Source organism: Dipteris shenzhenensis, chromosome 13, assembly GCF_047967505.1.
Source record: "Dipteris shenzhenensis isolate YYH24624 ecotype China chromosome 13, Dip_SZ_1.0, whole genome shotgun sequence".
Classification (NCBI taxonomy): Eukaryota; Viridiplantae; Streptophyta; class Polypodiopsida; order Gleicheniales; family Dipteridaceae; genus Dipteris; species Dipteris shenzhenensis.
The window spans coordinates 40,821,449-40,837,597 of record NC_141608.1 but is presented as its reverse complement, the minus strand read 5'-3'; the positions used below and the strand labels follow the sequence as shown (position 1 = coordinate 40,837,597).

The following is a 16,149-nucleotide window of genomic DNA, read 5'->3' as shown; positions in this document are numbered from 1 at the left end:
ACGTAAACTTTCTGTACTATTCACAATGAAAAGATGAAATATACATAACTCCGAAATTTGGCCTTAGTTCATAAGGACTAATTTCACACCATTAACTAAGCCCCACGAGAATATCCTGCTAACCCCCAACTATACAACATTTGTGACATGATATATACATATCAATGACCAAGCAATGACCTATACATCAACAATCGCATGTCAATGGATGGCCTCTACATCAAAAGTGAAAGACAAAATATGGACTCCTCAAAATTCTCTCAAGGCACACTTTCATGAACAAATATCTTACTTGAACCTCAGAGAAACAGTGGATTGGCTGAACAATCCCCAATTCAACTAACGACAAATGACTTGATGATGGATATCTGTTTGCTTTAATATTTCATGATACCTACATTCTCGTATAGTAAGATTGAGCATGCATGTTTTGACATATTGTCTTCTTGTGTCGTTTATTAATTTATGATTTACCATTGAGATGCTACTCTACTTACTGCCCTCTCGACCACCCTCGACCTCTCCCTCGCAAAGTGCCCTCCACCTCTCCTCTGTTCTCTCCTTTGCCCAAACCACTCTCCTGGATCCCACTACTGAGTAGGCCATCTACCCTTCAAGCCATCTAGCCTTCCATTTAATCCCCCCCCCCTCTCTCTTTGCCAATGCAATGTTGCTTTGATTGTCACAACATATCATTGTGGGATCCTTTGGATTGCTTTAAGATCTTGTAGCATCCATCTCATCCACACAATTCCATAGGTGCGCTGTGCAGCTAAAATCTGACCTCACTATAGACAATGCCAATGTTGCTAGCTTTTGGCTAACCCAACACATGAGCACTAGGTATATCCTAAACAAATTTTTCTCCTCGACCCAACTCTACAATTTGCATCACAAACACCTACTAGCTATGGATCCAAGGCCTAGCTACCCCTCCAAGTACGACAACCTATAATGAGATGCCTATTAACACATTTAGACATCCTCATTATGTATACCCTCAGAAGACTAGAATATATATAATCTTACAAAATTGGAATTTTAATAAAACACGTGAAAGAACAAAGAAAAGAAGGGAGTTGTCAATGACTTTAAATAAAATGATGAGTAAATGAGAAAAATAAAAAGATTTAAAATAACTTAGTAAGAAAAGCTAAGCATAAGTGCCATCTGGGTTTCAAAAGATTCCAGAATCCTCATTACCCAATTGCAATGGTGCACGTACGACTTAGCCATGAACTGGCTCCTGCATAGAATAAATTTATGCCTTGCCGGTGCGGACTTATTAATCCCATGTGCTGGCCAGTGCGGCATCATGTTTAGTGCTAATCTTACTTATTAATCCCATGTGCTTGCCAGTGCGGCATCATGTTTAGTGCTAATCTTACTTATTAATCCCATGTGCTTGCCAGTGCGGCATTATCTTTACTGCTAATCTTACTTGTTAATCCCATTCAACTTCTTTTCTTTTTCAAATCAAGTAAGCCATGCATTCTGAACCTCCAATTGCTGTATTATAAGGCACTAGTAACGAAAGAAGCAGCACTTAGAAAGTCTTTTGTAATAAAATGAACGTCAAATGGCTGTGAAATCCAATGATTTCTCTTCAAGGTTTCTCAAAGTTGCCCGTCAAGCATTTGTTATTTGTAAACCCCCGCTGGAGTTTTGGGTGAGTCAAGGACTGGCTCAAGCTCTCTTATAGGCAGAGGCTTTAGCTTTCTTGTTGCAGCCCTTCCATTTTGACCAACTCGAAGGCCCCCGGCCTACATATAACTTAACAAAGGAGCCACTAGCGGGTGCCCCCCCGAGCATCTCCCACATTTGAAGTAGGTATAAATTTCAAATGAGCCACGAGGCTTTAAGAACATTTTCTTGCCTCTACATCTGGCAAGTGGGGTCCTGGGAGTAATAATCTACTCAAGCGCCTTTGTTTGGATATACAGCTTAACAAACATTCACTTGTAGTAATAATCTACACTACTGCCTTTTGTTTGGATATACAACATCAGAAACTTACCGATCCTACCCTGCAAAAATCTACTCATTATCATCCGCTCAAGCATCATAATTTATTGGGTTACCATTGCAAATTTTTACATACATGCAGGGAGTTGCCTCAAAGAGTCGTAGGTTATTTTACACCTAATACTGGCAGAAGCCAACTTCATTTTTGCCAATCTTTTATGCTAAAAAATATACACCATGGCTTCGATACTGTACCTCTGAACCCCCTGTGCCTTGATAACAGCCTTCTAAAGGCCATAATCTCAAAGATACACTAAAAAGCTCCTCTACCAGCTCTGGGTTGGGACCTCGGAAGCCCCACTGCCTATCACTGCCCTGTCTGAGAGTAGTACCCTGTGGGGAGACCGTTTCCACTACTGTGTACTATTACGATCAAGTATCTTGTCCATCTTGCACAAGGACTCACTCACAAGGCTAGCTCCTCATCTGTATGGTCTCTCACTATTGTCTGTGTCTAAATCACATCCCATCTGCCCAATTTTGTTTAAGTTGTATGCACACACCATATACCCAGCTGTCTATTGACCTCATCTGCCCACATGGTTCTCCACGAATTCGACGCTTAGACCCTTAAGAGACCAATCAATGTGACTGCAAGAAGGCTGCCTGAGCTCGGCAGATGTTAAATACCATGAGAAGCCCAACTGCTGCCACCTATAATCATGGAATGCAGTGTGCCAAGCAATGACATGGAAGTTGCTTCCATAAATGATCCTAAGTCCTGTGCTGTGGCCTGGGGTCCACAGTACACCAACCATGCTGGGTGGAACTATAATCAAGAAGTCCTGCCTTTAGATATGGGTATGAAGTCAAATAGTCAATTGTTACCATCACATTGTATTCCAACATTCCAGGTGTTCTTTTAAAGGTTTGAAGCATACAATGCCATTCATTGATCACAGTAATCTCGCAAGAAACTTCTGTATCCTTCTTTATGCTAAGAGTCATCATTAATGCCACAACAGCAAATCCCTAGCATCTCTGACAACATGTCTTCAACAACAATCTTGGAAATAAATTTAATAGCCATGTGGCAGTCACCTCACGGTGTTACAGAAGGTGTGACCAATATTCCAGAGCAGTGGTTACCTTTCACTGTGGTGGCCAAGAAAGCATGCCTTCTGTTCATCCTAAAACATCATGCAGTACAAAGCCTGAGTCAGCAGACAAGTAGCCAGCAACCCCCATCTGCCCAGACAAATGTTCCAACTCTTCATGGATGTCTTTCATCCATGGAAGCCACACATCTTGAGCATTATATACATGCACTCGCTTGTTGATTTCAATGCTAGAATATTCTTGCCCCTTCACTCCTTGATCTTGCATCAATTTTCTCACCCTGCTCCTGTCCTCCCTCCGGCCAGTGGCTGCATATATATTTGATACTAGCACAAAAGCTGCAGAGTTGTCTGGATCCAAAGCTAGAATGTGCTCTGCTGCAGATAAGGCTAACTCTATATTACCATATATCCTACAGGCACCAAGCAAGGCCATCCAAACCACAGCAGTAGGTCTAAAAGGCATTTTCCTAATAAAGCTGGCTGCTTCATCCAAAAGTCCAGCACGGCCAAAGACATCCACCATGCAAGCATAATGCTCTGCTGTTGGTGTGATGCAATGCACTTCATGCATAGAATCAAAGTACTCTTGGCCTGTACCTACTAAGCCTGTATGACTGCATGCAGTGAGAATACCAACAAAAGTGATGTGGTTCATTTTCACACCTTCCCTCTGCATTTCTTCAACAAATTGTAAAGATTGCTCACCATGACCATGTTGGGCATATCCTAAGATGAGTGCATTCCAAGACACAACATCCCGTTCAGGCATTCTGCGAAATGCTTGAAGAGCGTCATCTAAGCTTCCACACTTGGCATACATATCAACAAGAGCATTTCCAATGAAAATATTTGGCTTCTTTCCAAAATTTGTAATGCGTCCATGAATTTGCTTCCCCTGTTCCAAGGCTGCTATGCTGGCACAGGCATTGACAATATTTACAAAAGTGACCTCATCTGGCTGCACACCTCCATCTTCCATTTGCTGAAGAAGTTCCAAACCCTCTTGGCCATGCCCTTGCTGAGCACATCCTCCGATCATGGCATTCCATGAGACCACATTTCGCTTTGGCATGCTGTTGAACACTCTTCGAGCATCTTCCATACTTCCACATTTAGCATATACATCAACTAGGGTGCTTCCCACAAATAAGTCTGACTCAAATCCACATTCAGCAATAAAGCTATGGGCGTACTTGCAACAGTTTAAATCTAGCAGGTTAGCACATGCCTTGAGAATGCTCAAAAAGGTAACTTCATCAGGCATTGAACCCTCCTGCTTCATCTGCCTAAAGAGTTTGAAAGCTTCCGTACTATGTCCATTTTGAGAATAACCAGATATCACGGCATTCCATGCAACCACATTCTGTTTTGGCATTTTGTCAAAGACATTGCGTGCATCCTCCACACTGCCACACTTTGCATACATGTCAACAAGGGTGCTCAAAACCAAGATGTTGGGCCTAATTCCACGCTTAACAAGGTGCTCATGAATTTGCTTACCCAAATCAAGGGCACCTAAGCTGGTGCATGCCTTGAGGCTACTCACAAACGTGGCCTCATCTGGCAACAGGCCTTCCTGTTCTAATTGTCGAAATAGATCCAAAGCCTGCTTGCCATGTCCATGCAGAGTATATCCAGCAATCATTGCATTCCATGAGATAACATCTCGTCTTGGCATTTCCTCAAATATGTGGCGTGCATCCTCGGTACTCCCACACTTTGCATACATGTCGATAAGACTGTTTCCAACGTATAGATTTGGCTTAAATTCATTTTTGATGATGTGACCATGAATCTGCCGGCCCCATTCCAAATTCACACATGCCGAAATGAGGACAGCAAAAGTGACATCATCTGGCTTTACAACCTCAGAATTCATTTGCCTAAAAAGTTTGAAAGCCTCATGATAATGTCCATGCTGGGCAAATCCAGAAATCATGACATTCCACGAAACAACAGTCCGTTCCAACATACTCTTAAAAATGTGAGATGCATCTGCTAAGCTCCCACACTTGGCATACATGTCAACGAGAGTGTTTCCAATAAAACCATTTGGCTTGAGGCAACTTTCAACCATCTGACCATGGATCCTCTTGCCCTGTTCAAGGGCTCCAACGCTAGCGCACGCCTTCAGGGAACTCAAGAAAGTGACTTCATCAGGCCTCACTCCTTCCTCGTTCATGTTCCAAAAGAGTTGAAGGGCATCCTCAGGCAGTCCATGCTGGGCATATCCTGATATCATAGCATTCCATGTAACCAAATTTCGTGCAGTTAACCAGTTAAACGTCTGCCGTGCATCAACCACACTCCCACATTTAATATACATGTTTACAATGGTGTTCCAAAGAAACCTGTCTGCCTTAAACCCGTTTCGTATGATATGATCATGGACCTGTTTCCCCACATTCAGAGTTTTCATCTTCATACATCCCTGCAACAGGCATATATAGTTATCGAAGTAGTCTTGAGTGTCCATATGGGACAAGATATGGAGTGCTTCTTTCAAGCATCCCTCTTTACTCAGTGTCCTCATCTCCCTATTGCTCTTAACTATGCAGCTGCTCATCTGAAAGAAACAAGTCAACACGATGCAATGATCTAGTTTGTAACAGTAAATCATCTCTGATCCACCCCAGTATCCTGTTCCCAGTACAATCTTTGATCATCAGTAGGATTCTTAATAACTCAATCAAAATTCGAGGGCCCTGCATACTCCCCTCCTTTCTTCCCAAAATTAAAAACAAAAAAAGGTGGCTCCATGGGACCCAGCAAAATTGCTTCTCTGTCTTGCACTGTCATGAAATAGACATACATAGGAAGACTAAAAAATAAGCACTATGTTGGATCAGTTTTGTTGAGTGCAACAGTTTGTAAGAAATTCCAACTCTAGAATCATGCACACAATGCATGCAATCTTGACTGTATCAATGTAAACAGAGGTTTTTTTTCTTAGAATATGTAATGCACCTACAAGCCACAATGAAGCAACATGAAGAAACACTTCAGACCAAATCTACCATCCATATTAGCACCAACATGATCAAAGAATCACATCATAATATGGCTTAGGAGATGCATAAACCAAAACAAAACTCCTCAACATAACACCACAGAAAATGATTAATTGTTTAAAAAATGAGCGTATAAATTGATGGAACAAAGCATCAATTATCCTGATAATTGAGATCATGTTAGTGCATCACACCTTAAACTCCATTAAAAAAAGGGTGGAACTTGGAGGTAGGACTCCGTGCCCATTCTTTCAGGAAAAAGGCCCAGGCAATTGATTATCCTTCCGCATGTAACCAATTGTCCTGAAAAATCAGCACCATGAACCATCTTAACAGAACCAACAAACTCCACACCCAGCCATATTCTTCGTAAGACTTGAAACTAACCCCCTAGCTCTATACTTCTAAAACAAGTTGGCCAAACTTCATTCTTATACATGTAGCAAATTGTCCTAAACAATCAGCACCACGAACCATCAACCATCTTGAGAGCTAGCAAACTTGTATATGCTTGATACTTGAACCCACCCCCCAATCCGAGGTCAAGACTGACTCAGCCAGGGATCTCAGATATGACATTCCATGCTACCCTACTCTATCAAACTTCCATTTTCTTCACGAAAAGCCTCTTTGCTGTATAACAAGTCTGATCCATTAGTGGAAGTGCTAGAGTTAGTCATTCATGTCTGTATACTATGGAGTGAGAGCTTCTATGTGGGTGTGCCCGCCAGATAAATCCCGATACACGACCATGATGAGGGTCGTGTGAATAAGTAGAAATTCGGGAACCAAGTATGATTAGTTCGACTTGGATGGTTGTCTTATCTAGTTTCCACGTAGTAAGATGAGGCAAAGAGAGTGTCCATGCACAACGCAAGGGAAACCTAGAATCCTATGAGAAAATGGCACCTTCAAAAGGACTGACCGGGATCTTTACAAAAATGGTGTGTTGATGAAATATGGTTGACCACAAGAAAGGTTATGAAGGAGCACATATCCCTTGAGAAAGTAATACGATGATTCTGTACAAGGATAAGAAGGAGCTACAATCAATTGCTTAATGAAGGGAAAGAATTATCTGCTAAAGAACAATCAAGGTGATTGTTAAATGATGCCTATCAGCCTCATCTATTAACCTTCGGGGCCTATGTTGTAAGATAATCTGCATACTACCCCATGGAGAGGCTGCAGCCTAGTACTTTGCCTCAAAGAATAGTATGCCTCAAATCATCACTTCTCTCAGGGAGTCCTTCCCCAGCCTTTAACACCAACTGTCAAGCAATGCTTGGCATTGGGTCATTGGGTCAATCCCCAATCTTACTCGGGAATCTGCCATCTAGTCTTGACTGGTTGAGGCTACCATGAAGGCTCCATCAAGCTTCATGGAACTCCAATGAAGAAGCATGACCACAAGAGTGTAGTTGTTACATCTATACCAACTTATCTTCCAAGGTACAGGTAGTGCATTGATTCTCAATCCAAATGAAAACCACACCTACTCCTCAATCAATCGACTAAGACTCACAGTTCATTGATCCACATGCTTATGCCCATTTATACTATGAAACAATATTGTATGAGTAAAGACGTGAGTAAGATGCCTAGGGCAACATCGTTACTGGATTGAGGAAATGTGCTCACGACCTTACTTGTGTTCTAAGAAATTTTCTGAATGTGGTTGTGGTGGCATTCTCAATATTGGCCGTCCCTGTACCGATTCCATGCTTGGTGCAAATATATACAATTGCTCTTGTGTCACGTGGAAACTTCTGATGTTTAGATTTAATAATCCAATCATAATTGAACCATATAGTTAATTCAATCATTTGGATAACATCTACAGAATACTAACGAATATTTTTGAGAATTTGACTATTTGAGTATTTGCCTCCAAAAAGCAGGGTAGTGCTGCTTGCAAGTGAGTGCATACACATTCGGGATCCCAATCTTGGACTCGCCAGCATGGAGGCCCATCCAAAATGCACGGCTTACGATGAGCTCACCCTGATCAAAGACCTTCAGGGCTACTTCCTGGGAGACGAAGATGCAGACCCCTCCATTCCAGCCTACTGCTGGGGACCAAACCTCTCGGCCCCTGGTGGTGGCGCCGTCCAATATCAGCTACTGAGAACATGTGCTGAATCGAAAGGAAATCTACCACCCGTCCTGTCGAAGTATCAAGGATTTTGGTTGACTACATGCACGTCATGGAACCCATGCATGTTCCAACTCACCACAGTCCAACTCATGGGGAGGGAGTGGCAGAGAACAAGGCTTGTCTTCGAGGGTTTGGTGGGAGAGTAATATGTGTCTGTGCACCTGCGTACCAAGGTCGCCGCTGGCTCGATACCAACCTTCCGTGCCCACTGTAGCATGAAAGAGATATCTACCCCAAATAGCTCAGTGCACTGCTGAAGCGTCCAGTAGTGTCAGTGCGTGAACACTACCTGAGGTGGCAGGCGAATCACTCCTACTGCCAAACTTGCGCTGGGCTTTTGGGGTAAATCCAAGCTGGAAATGAGCAGAAGCATCATGAGTGAGCCACAAATCCAACCACTACGGGCCCATCCACTCATCCATAAACCCGTACAACTGGTCCTCCATCATGGCATCGAAACATGTCAGTGTCCACTTCTCCACTCTACCCCCTCCTCCTCGTCCCAACTCGCCCCCCCCCTCCCCCTCTACTGTTATCACCATAGTCACCTGTCCCCCCCCCTTCCCCCTCAACCCCTACCCCTCCCATTGGTAGTAGGTCCACCTGCTCCTCCCGCGCTCCCTCTTGACCCAGCCCTAACCTCCGATCCTTGGTAAGGGCAAGGCCGCTCCCTCTCCCTTGCTTCAGCAGCCCTCTTCACCACCTTTGCAGGACTCATCCCCTTCATGGGTGCCAGGGGGAGGCGGTTCACCCTCCCAGCTTTCCTCTCCGAGACTAGGTGGTGGGCTCCCTCTGCCAAGGGATTTCTGGAGGCTCAGGCCAACTATCTTGAGATTCTGAGCCTGTGTCCTATGCCTCTAGACTTGACAGTCTTCATACTGCAACTCTGAAAAGGAGGCTCGATCAGTGTGGTTGGCTCCTGCACCCTTTTTGGGTTCATTAGTTTGCCTCCACAGGTGTGGGAGAGGGGTCCGGGGGGCAAGGAAAATGTCCATCAATCACTAGCGAAGAGGAGGCTGGCTGTTGCACGAGTACCTGAGAACTCTGGGCCTCCTCCTCTCCTATGGTAGAGGGGCGGGCAGGAGGAGCAGCAACCTCCAAGTTCTCCATCACTCTTGTAACCTGCGGATGCTACAAGGGGACCTGTCTCCGCGGCCAGGGGGGGGGGCGGCTGGAGGAACGGGAGCCACGTCCTCCAAATAGATGGGCAGCCTGCAAGGGGGGCTCCTAACTGTTCCTCCTGGGAATGAGAGGCTGCCTGGGCTCTCTTCTTGGTTGGCCTACTTTGTCTAGTTTCCTTTTTCTCCACTTTAGTACACCTTCCCTTTAAGGGCTCCACCCAGGGGGTTCAGGAATCCTGCTGCTGCTCCCTGTGGGGTCATTGGGTCCTGTCGGCCAGGGCTCCCTCTGCTGTCTCTGTTCATCCTACTGAGGGGGGGAGGGGCCCGACTCTGTCCTCTGGTGCAATCCCTAGCCAGGTGGCCCATCTGTCTGCAACGAAGACGCTGTCCTAGTAATCCAGATACCTCCAGCCTCTACCGGAACGTCCCCGCCTCAAGGGTCTCAAGAAGAATCACCTCCGGAAGAGACTCTAGGTCCTCTACAACCATCCTAAGCAGGGGGACACCATCATCTGCCACAACCGAAGCTATCGTCATGGTTCACATGGATCTTTGTGGACCTATACAGATCCAGACTAAAGGAGCAGCTCTCTACTTTATGCTGCCGATTGATGACTTCAGCAGATTTGCTTGGGTGTATTTATCGGCCCAGAAGGATCTAGCGTTTACATGGTTCCTAGAATGATGTGCTCGAATAGAGAAGGACTCTGCATTGCCCATAAAAGCTTTTCCGGCTGACAAAGGAGGTGAATTCTGCTCCCATGCTTTTGAAAGATTTTGTTGTCAGGTGCAAACATAGGGACTCCGTTCGAGAATGGACTGGGTGAGAGGAAGAACAAGACCGTCGTGGAGATGGCAAGGACGATGCTGGAGCATAGCAGCCTTCCCTTTCTCTTTGGGAAGAGGCAGTGGCAATGGCAGTCCACATCCTTAAATGTTCTCCAACGACTATTGTCCCAGAGATAACCCCTTGCATACTTTGGTAACAAGCCAGATGTGTCTTACTTCCATGTGCGATGCCTATGTTCATATTCCTAAGAAGCAGAGACTCCAAATCCCAAAAATTTGTCTTTGTTGGATACAACTCTCTCTCAGCACGCTACAGATCATATGACCCGTCAGGAGAGAGATTGCGGTTATTAGGGACATGATCTTCGAGGAACAGATTCCAGTTTCCACAATTGAGAAGCCACAGGTTCTTGGAGAGTGTGGTGATTATGAGGGCCGAGCTATTGTTCCTGCCTCTGAGCCAGAGCAGGTACTAGAAGATGATCCAAAAGTTGATGATGAGCCCCAAAAGCAGGTGGAGGCTCACGGTTCTGGTCGTGCTCCTAAGTGGTTGATAGAGACATTTCGAGATTCTAGAGTGACTGACTTCCCTTTGAAAGGCTCAACGAGGGACCATGCACATCGCATTGAAGTAAAGACAATGCCCTGAAGGAGGAACCCCTGCAAGTGAATTATGCTTTGATGTCTCAGAAGCCATTGATGAAGACAAGGAACCCTCCTCAACAGCAATTCCATAAAACATTCCAGCTCCCTAGGTTTGATTCAACATCCAAGAGCTTGGAGGGGGTGTTAGAGAGTGTCATCTCCTATCTGTATACTAGAGTGTGAGGGCTTCTATGTGGGTGTGACCTGCCAGAGAGAGCAATAGTAGATTCATCCTTTCTCACTGTATTTCTGTAGGTTCATTGGGGGTTTGGCCAGGGCACATTGCCAGGGCCAACTGCTGGGTGAGCAGCGCCTGGTTTGAGGTCGGTTTGGACCAGGTTTGAGGAGAGTTTGAGGCCATTCTGGAAGGGAACCCAGTTTCAGGCCAGTTGGGACCCTGACCAGGGTAAGGTTAACTGACCTGACCAGGTCAGGTTAACCCAACCGGACCTGGTCAGGTCAATCGCAGACCTGGTCAGTCAGTTCTCTGCCAGTCCCCCCTATAAATAGGGTCATTTGGGGCCCTGGTTCTGCAGCTGTTTTGGGAGTTGTACTAGCAGTCTTGAGGTGCAGTTCTACCACATACTCCAGTCCAACAGTGGCGCAGTTCTGCCCTGGAGTTGAACTAAGTTTGTGGAGGTTTTCTCAGTCAAAAGGTAGAGTTTTTCCTGACATTTGCTGCACAGTTCCATCTCTTTTGCATTCGCATTTCTTGCTGTCTCAGTTCGCATATCTGCTCTCTCTTCTCTGTTCGCATATTCTGCTGCACAGACAGTAAGTTATCCGAGATGCCCAACTGTAGGTTAAACTTTACTTATATTACACACCCTATGATCTATTTAGAGGAACCCTACAACAGGTCCTAGCTAGAACAAACCAAATGTCCTTTCTAAGGAAGCCTACCTTAGACCTGAACTCATCATCCTAGTCTGATTGCACCGATGATAGGATAATAAGATAGGATTTTGAGGAGGCTGCACATGCCCACATTGAGCTGTGTAGATCTGCCCGTTGCAAGGTAGATTTGGTGCCCTTTATCTACTGACTGACCGAACAACTTTATAGTCAGCTTGTGGGCTGCTTTGGGCCAACCCTGGAGCTGACCATGTCATCTAACAGCTGACCAGAAGGTCAGTTGTTGTAGGGAGGTAGTCCTGCTTTGAACGGCTGATATGCCACTTCAGGAAAGACAGAGGAAAGGAAGGGTGGGGGCTTTGAGGCAGACTGCCCTTTTTAGTGGCTCTTGGCCACTTGCTCCTCGTACAGAAGCCTCTTCCAAGGGTGCAGGAGGCAGCAGTTTCAGAGGCACAATCGCCTTCAATTTTCCCACACTTGGCTGTTAGTTTCGAGGCTGTGCTTTGTACTTAAGTCTGAAGTCTGGAGCTAAAGTACTCTAACTGAGGTTTTCTTGCTGTATTTTTCTAGATCCAAGTTCATCTCTTTGTGCACAAAGTCAGCAAGAGATTGGAGAGAGCTATGTCATTCCTTCACGATCCATGTTCCACTACAGGTCTAGCACTAGGTTGTTATTTATTTTGACACTTCAAAACCCTTGTGAGGTCCATCAACTAGTGAAGAAGGGAGCCCAATCGCTTGAAAAAGGGAGACTCTTTCACCTTCCAAAGGTGATAGTTGGTGCCATCCAGCTTCCTCCCTTCATCAAAGTTGGAGATAAGCAAATGAGAAGCCATAGCAAGAGAGAAAATATGGAAACTGTAAACTACCATAGGCATTGCCTCCCGCTGCAGAGAGTTACGCACTTCATATGGGTGCAAGGAAGATCTTGAAGGTCACCACTGGCGTAGTCATTGTAGGGAGGAGACTCGCAGATTCGAATAACGTAGAGGAGTGGGAATACAGATGTTGAGGCCCTTTCACTCATCCTAACAGTGGATAGGAGGGGGGAGGTGCATTTTAGTAGCCCGCCTCGGACATGTTAGATCAGGGAGAGGCTATTGGAGGGCATGTGGTCTGGATGGGCCTTGGGGTGTGGGAGACTCCAAGACTAGGATCCTAAGCTTTTATGCCCCTGCTTGTTGACAACAACGTCCCTCTTTCTCGAGGCGGGTTATAGAAATGTAGACTCGTGGATTGTTGGAGCAGACTTCAAAAATCAAGAGTTTGAGGAGGATAAGCAGGGTCGAGCCTCCTCCTTGGCGATGCCCTCTACCAAGCAGAGTACTTGGAGGACCATTCTTGTTATTGAATGGTAAGTGCTCAATATTTTGTTACAGTTGGCACTGAAGCTCCCAGGCAGAAAGTTGACAAATATATTCTATATATCATATCCTCGTTATCACAATCAACGATCACAACAAGACTGCACAAGTGCGCATGGGCACTGCAACCTGGTATAGTGATAGGGCAAGCATTTTTAGAAGCAAAAGAGAAAGCAAACTATTTTTGAAAGGGCGTTGGGCTATTAAAAAGGTCATTTTTGTAGGATGATCGCCATAAATGGCAATTTGAAACACACCACTTAATTATTTTTTGGCCTGCCGTGAGGTAGGTCTTAGTGAAGACGATTCCCAAGAAGAGAAAAATTGTCATTTTCCAATTTTCAGAAAATCCTCCATATTTTTAGCCCCTCCCTCCCGCCCCCCCCCTCTCTCTCTCTCTCTCTCTCTCTTTCATCATCTCTCGACCCTCTTTTCCGAGCTGCAATCCAATTCGTCTTCTTTTTTGGTATTTTAGATTTTGGGCAGGCCTTATGAATGATTTATTATCATTCACCTTGTTCTTAAAAATTACAAGAGAGTTTCAATAACACTCTCCCAAAGGAGCAGTGCTAACAAATATGGAGACTTCTGGTTAAAACTCTCAGAAGTCGTATAATAGGTAGTTCTATGTCGGTAGCTACCGTTTGCCATTCTCTAACCGGAAATCATACCCTTTATTTTAATTTAATCCTTGATTGTAAAAAATGCCTCACTAGTAGTATAAATACTTACCGAGCTACTGGCCTCAACGCTGTCAGTGCAGAAGGAGGCCCACCACCAGTGAAACCCCGTACCACATTGACTCAATTCTGCTCTTGTACAAGCGCTGATAAATGACGGATTCTCTCCTTTCACCGAAACAGCCTGTCGTCTGTGAGTTTCCTCCACAGTATCCATCTTCCTCTCTATAACTTCCAGCAAAACCCGGGGGCCCTCTGCCCCGTGCCGAAGAATGGCTATCAAAATCACGAATGCCACCATAGATGTAAGTCTGCCGGAAATGGCACTGACAAAGGTTCCGGTTCTCATTGCTGACTTCTGAAGACGTTTCAGATGTACTCCACAGATTGGAATACATTATTGATCTAAATGACTAAGTGAACTCCTTTATCTAAATTATTGATCTAAATCACTAGGTGGACTTCTTCCATTTCGATCAAGAGTCCACGACACACCTCGTCATGGGTTAAACATACTCAAAATCCTTTGTGTGCATCACTTCCATCACCTGCAAATCTACACGGATGATTTTACAGACTAGCACACCATGGGCACCCTGGCTCACAGTTACTGTGGGCACACATGGGTGGCTCTAGTTTGTAAACAATCTAATTTGAATGAAGGTCATGCATGATCTCCATAGGCCTAAAGTTCACATTCATAGAGTAGCATTTGGTACAATATATGTTTTTGCTCTTATGGGTTAATGGGACTGATCGATTGTGGAGGAAGGGGCTACGATGTCGCATCATAGAGTAACATTGGTACAATATATGTTTTTGTTTTTGTCGATGTCACATCGAGTCTTTGCTTGTCACATGGGATATCACAAAGGGCTTTTGCTTGTGTAAATTATCCCCAATTAAAATTTTACAAGGCATTTTCTTCAATATCCTTACAACTTACTAATACTGCATATAGCAATTAAAGGAGTGTAGTTTGTTCTGGGCTTTGCTTGATGGAAGTTCATGTAGGTGACTTTGCAAATAATGATAATTATTTTTCTAAGTTAAGTATCACCAATCATCACCTATAACATGGCAACTTTGTTCAATGTTGAAGATGTGCCGCAAACATCCAAATACTTTACTTTATCATGATATTATGTCAAATTGGGAGATTCAAGAAGGTGGTGATACACAAAGAACTGGAATGTCTTGAGCCCCATTTTTTTCTTAGAGAAAGGAAGCCAATACGGAATAAGCATATAGTAATTGTCAATAGAGAATACATTCTCAAGAGTATTCTTCAAAACTTGTTAATAGTAGTAGTAACAAAAAGGGCATATCTGAGGAGCTTTCTATCACTTATATGTGGTTTTTGATTTAGTTGTCTATCTGCATGTGTGTGTGTATGTAGGCAATGCATGTGCACATGTATGTGCATGAGAGCAGATGTGTGCAAGGTGGATAGTCGTATGTGCACATACATGCACGCATGCATGAATGCATGTATGTGTGTGTGTGTGTTTAAAATATAAAACCTTTTAACAACACGGCAGACAAAGCTCAGATAAGGGTGGATAAAAAATTATTTATTACATGGGTGTTCATAAAACAAGCGTTGGTACAAAAGTGTTGAATCCTTTAGGTAGTTCCAGCTTCAGGGTCAGGGTCCACTTATGAGAATGTAAGAGTTTATTTGGCAAGGAATGCCAATAATGTTTTAAGCAAAAAACTATTTGCAAAAAGTACAGCTGGTGAAGTCCTGACAAGCATCTCATTTATTGAAGAGGAGAATTGCATACCTGCCACCATCCAATAAGAAAACATGATAAGAACCAAATTAACTTAAGTTGGGAAGATAGGTGTCATAGACCCTCCTCCCTTGTTATCGGGGTCACAATAAATTAGAAACTTAGCCAAAATTTTAACCAGCAAAAAGTACCCAAGTGTAAAAGGATGGGTATATTCGAGTGTGGATCTAGTAGAGTAAATCCAGTAAAGGGTTAGGTTGCGTATTTAGGGGAGGGAAAATATAGGAAATATTTTAGTTATAAACAAAACAAGGGGTGTATGGAAAAATTACTTGGGGGAACTTGTAAGGGAAAGAATAAATGAGGACATATCAAAAGGAAAAAATAAAAATTAAAAATTAAGAGGGGACTTTATTTATGGTAGTTATAAAGAAAGGGCAGAGAGAGTGATTGGAAGGAAATAGTTAGAAGAGTAAAGAGAGTAGGTGGAGGGGTTTTAAAATTTCGGAAAGTAAGGAAAACCAAATAGTTTAGTAAGACAATAGGTAGAATTGTTTTTTATAAACGAAACTAGAGTAAAAAATAAGGGTGAGGAGGGAGCGAACATTTATACGCACTTTATTTTTTCGGGCAAGAGGGGGGAACCTAGAGTAGTTGGGTAGATTAATAAGGAAATAAGAGGGGGTAATTGAAGTAAAAAATAA

The 16,149-nt window shown here is 43.9% G+C and overlaps 1 protein-coding gene across 4 annotated transcripts; it reads right to left on the bottom strand.

The window, feature by feature from the left end:
* Positions 1-2,025: 2,025 nt before the first annotated feature.
* Positions 2,026-14,097, bottom strand: LOC147895401 (pentatricopeptide repeat-containing protein At3g09040, mitochondrial-like). Of its 4 annotated transcripts, XM_087383762.1 has the most exons (3): positions 13,762-14,097; positions 6,292-6,400; positions 2,026-5,517 (listed from the first exon to the last, which is right to left on the bottom strand). In XM_087383762.1, the coding sequence occupies exons 2-3, from the start codon at positions 6,301-6,303 to the stop codon at positions 3,151-3,153; spliced, it is 2,379 nt and encodes a 792-aa protein (XP_087239888.1). In that variant the 5' UTR covers positions 6,304-6,400; positions 13,762-14,097; the 3' UTR covers positions 2,026-3,150. The 4 variants fall into 4 exon arrangements, with proteins under 4 accessions (XP_087239888.1, XP_087239884.1, XP_087239886.1 ...); XM_087383758.1 differs by lacking the exon at positions 6,292-6,400 and having other exon boundaries at positions 2,026-5,907; XM_087383760.1 differs by lacking the exon at positions 6,292-6,400 and having other exon boundaries at positions 2,026-5,878.
* Between the last annotated feature and the right edge of the window lie 2,052 nt (positions 14,098-16,149).

Coding starts and splice junctions, on each gene's coding strand:
- LOC147895401 (XM_087383758.1), bottom strand. CDS start 5,706: ATGATTTACTGTTACAAACTAGATCATTGCATCGTGTTGACTTGTTTC.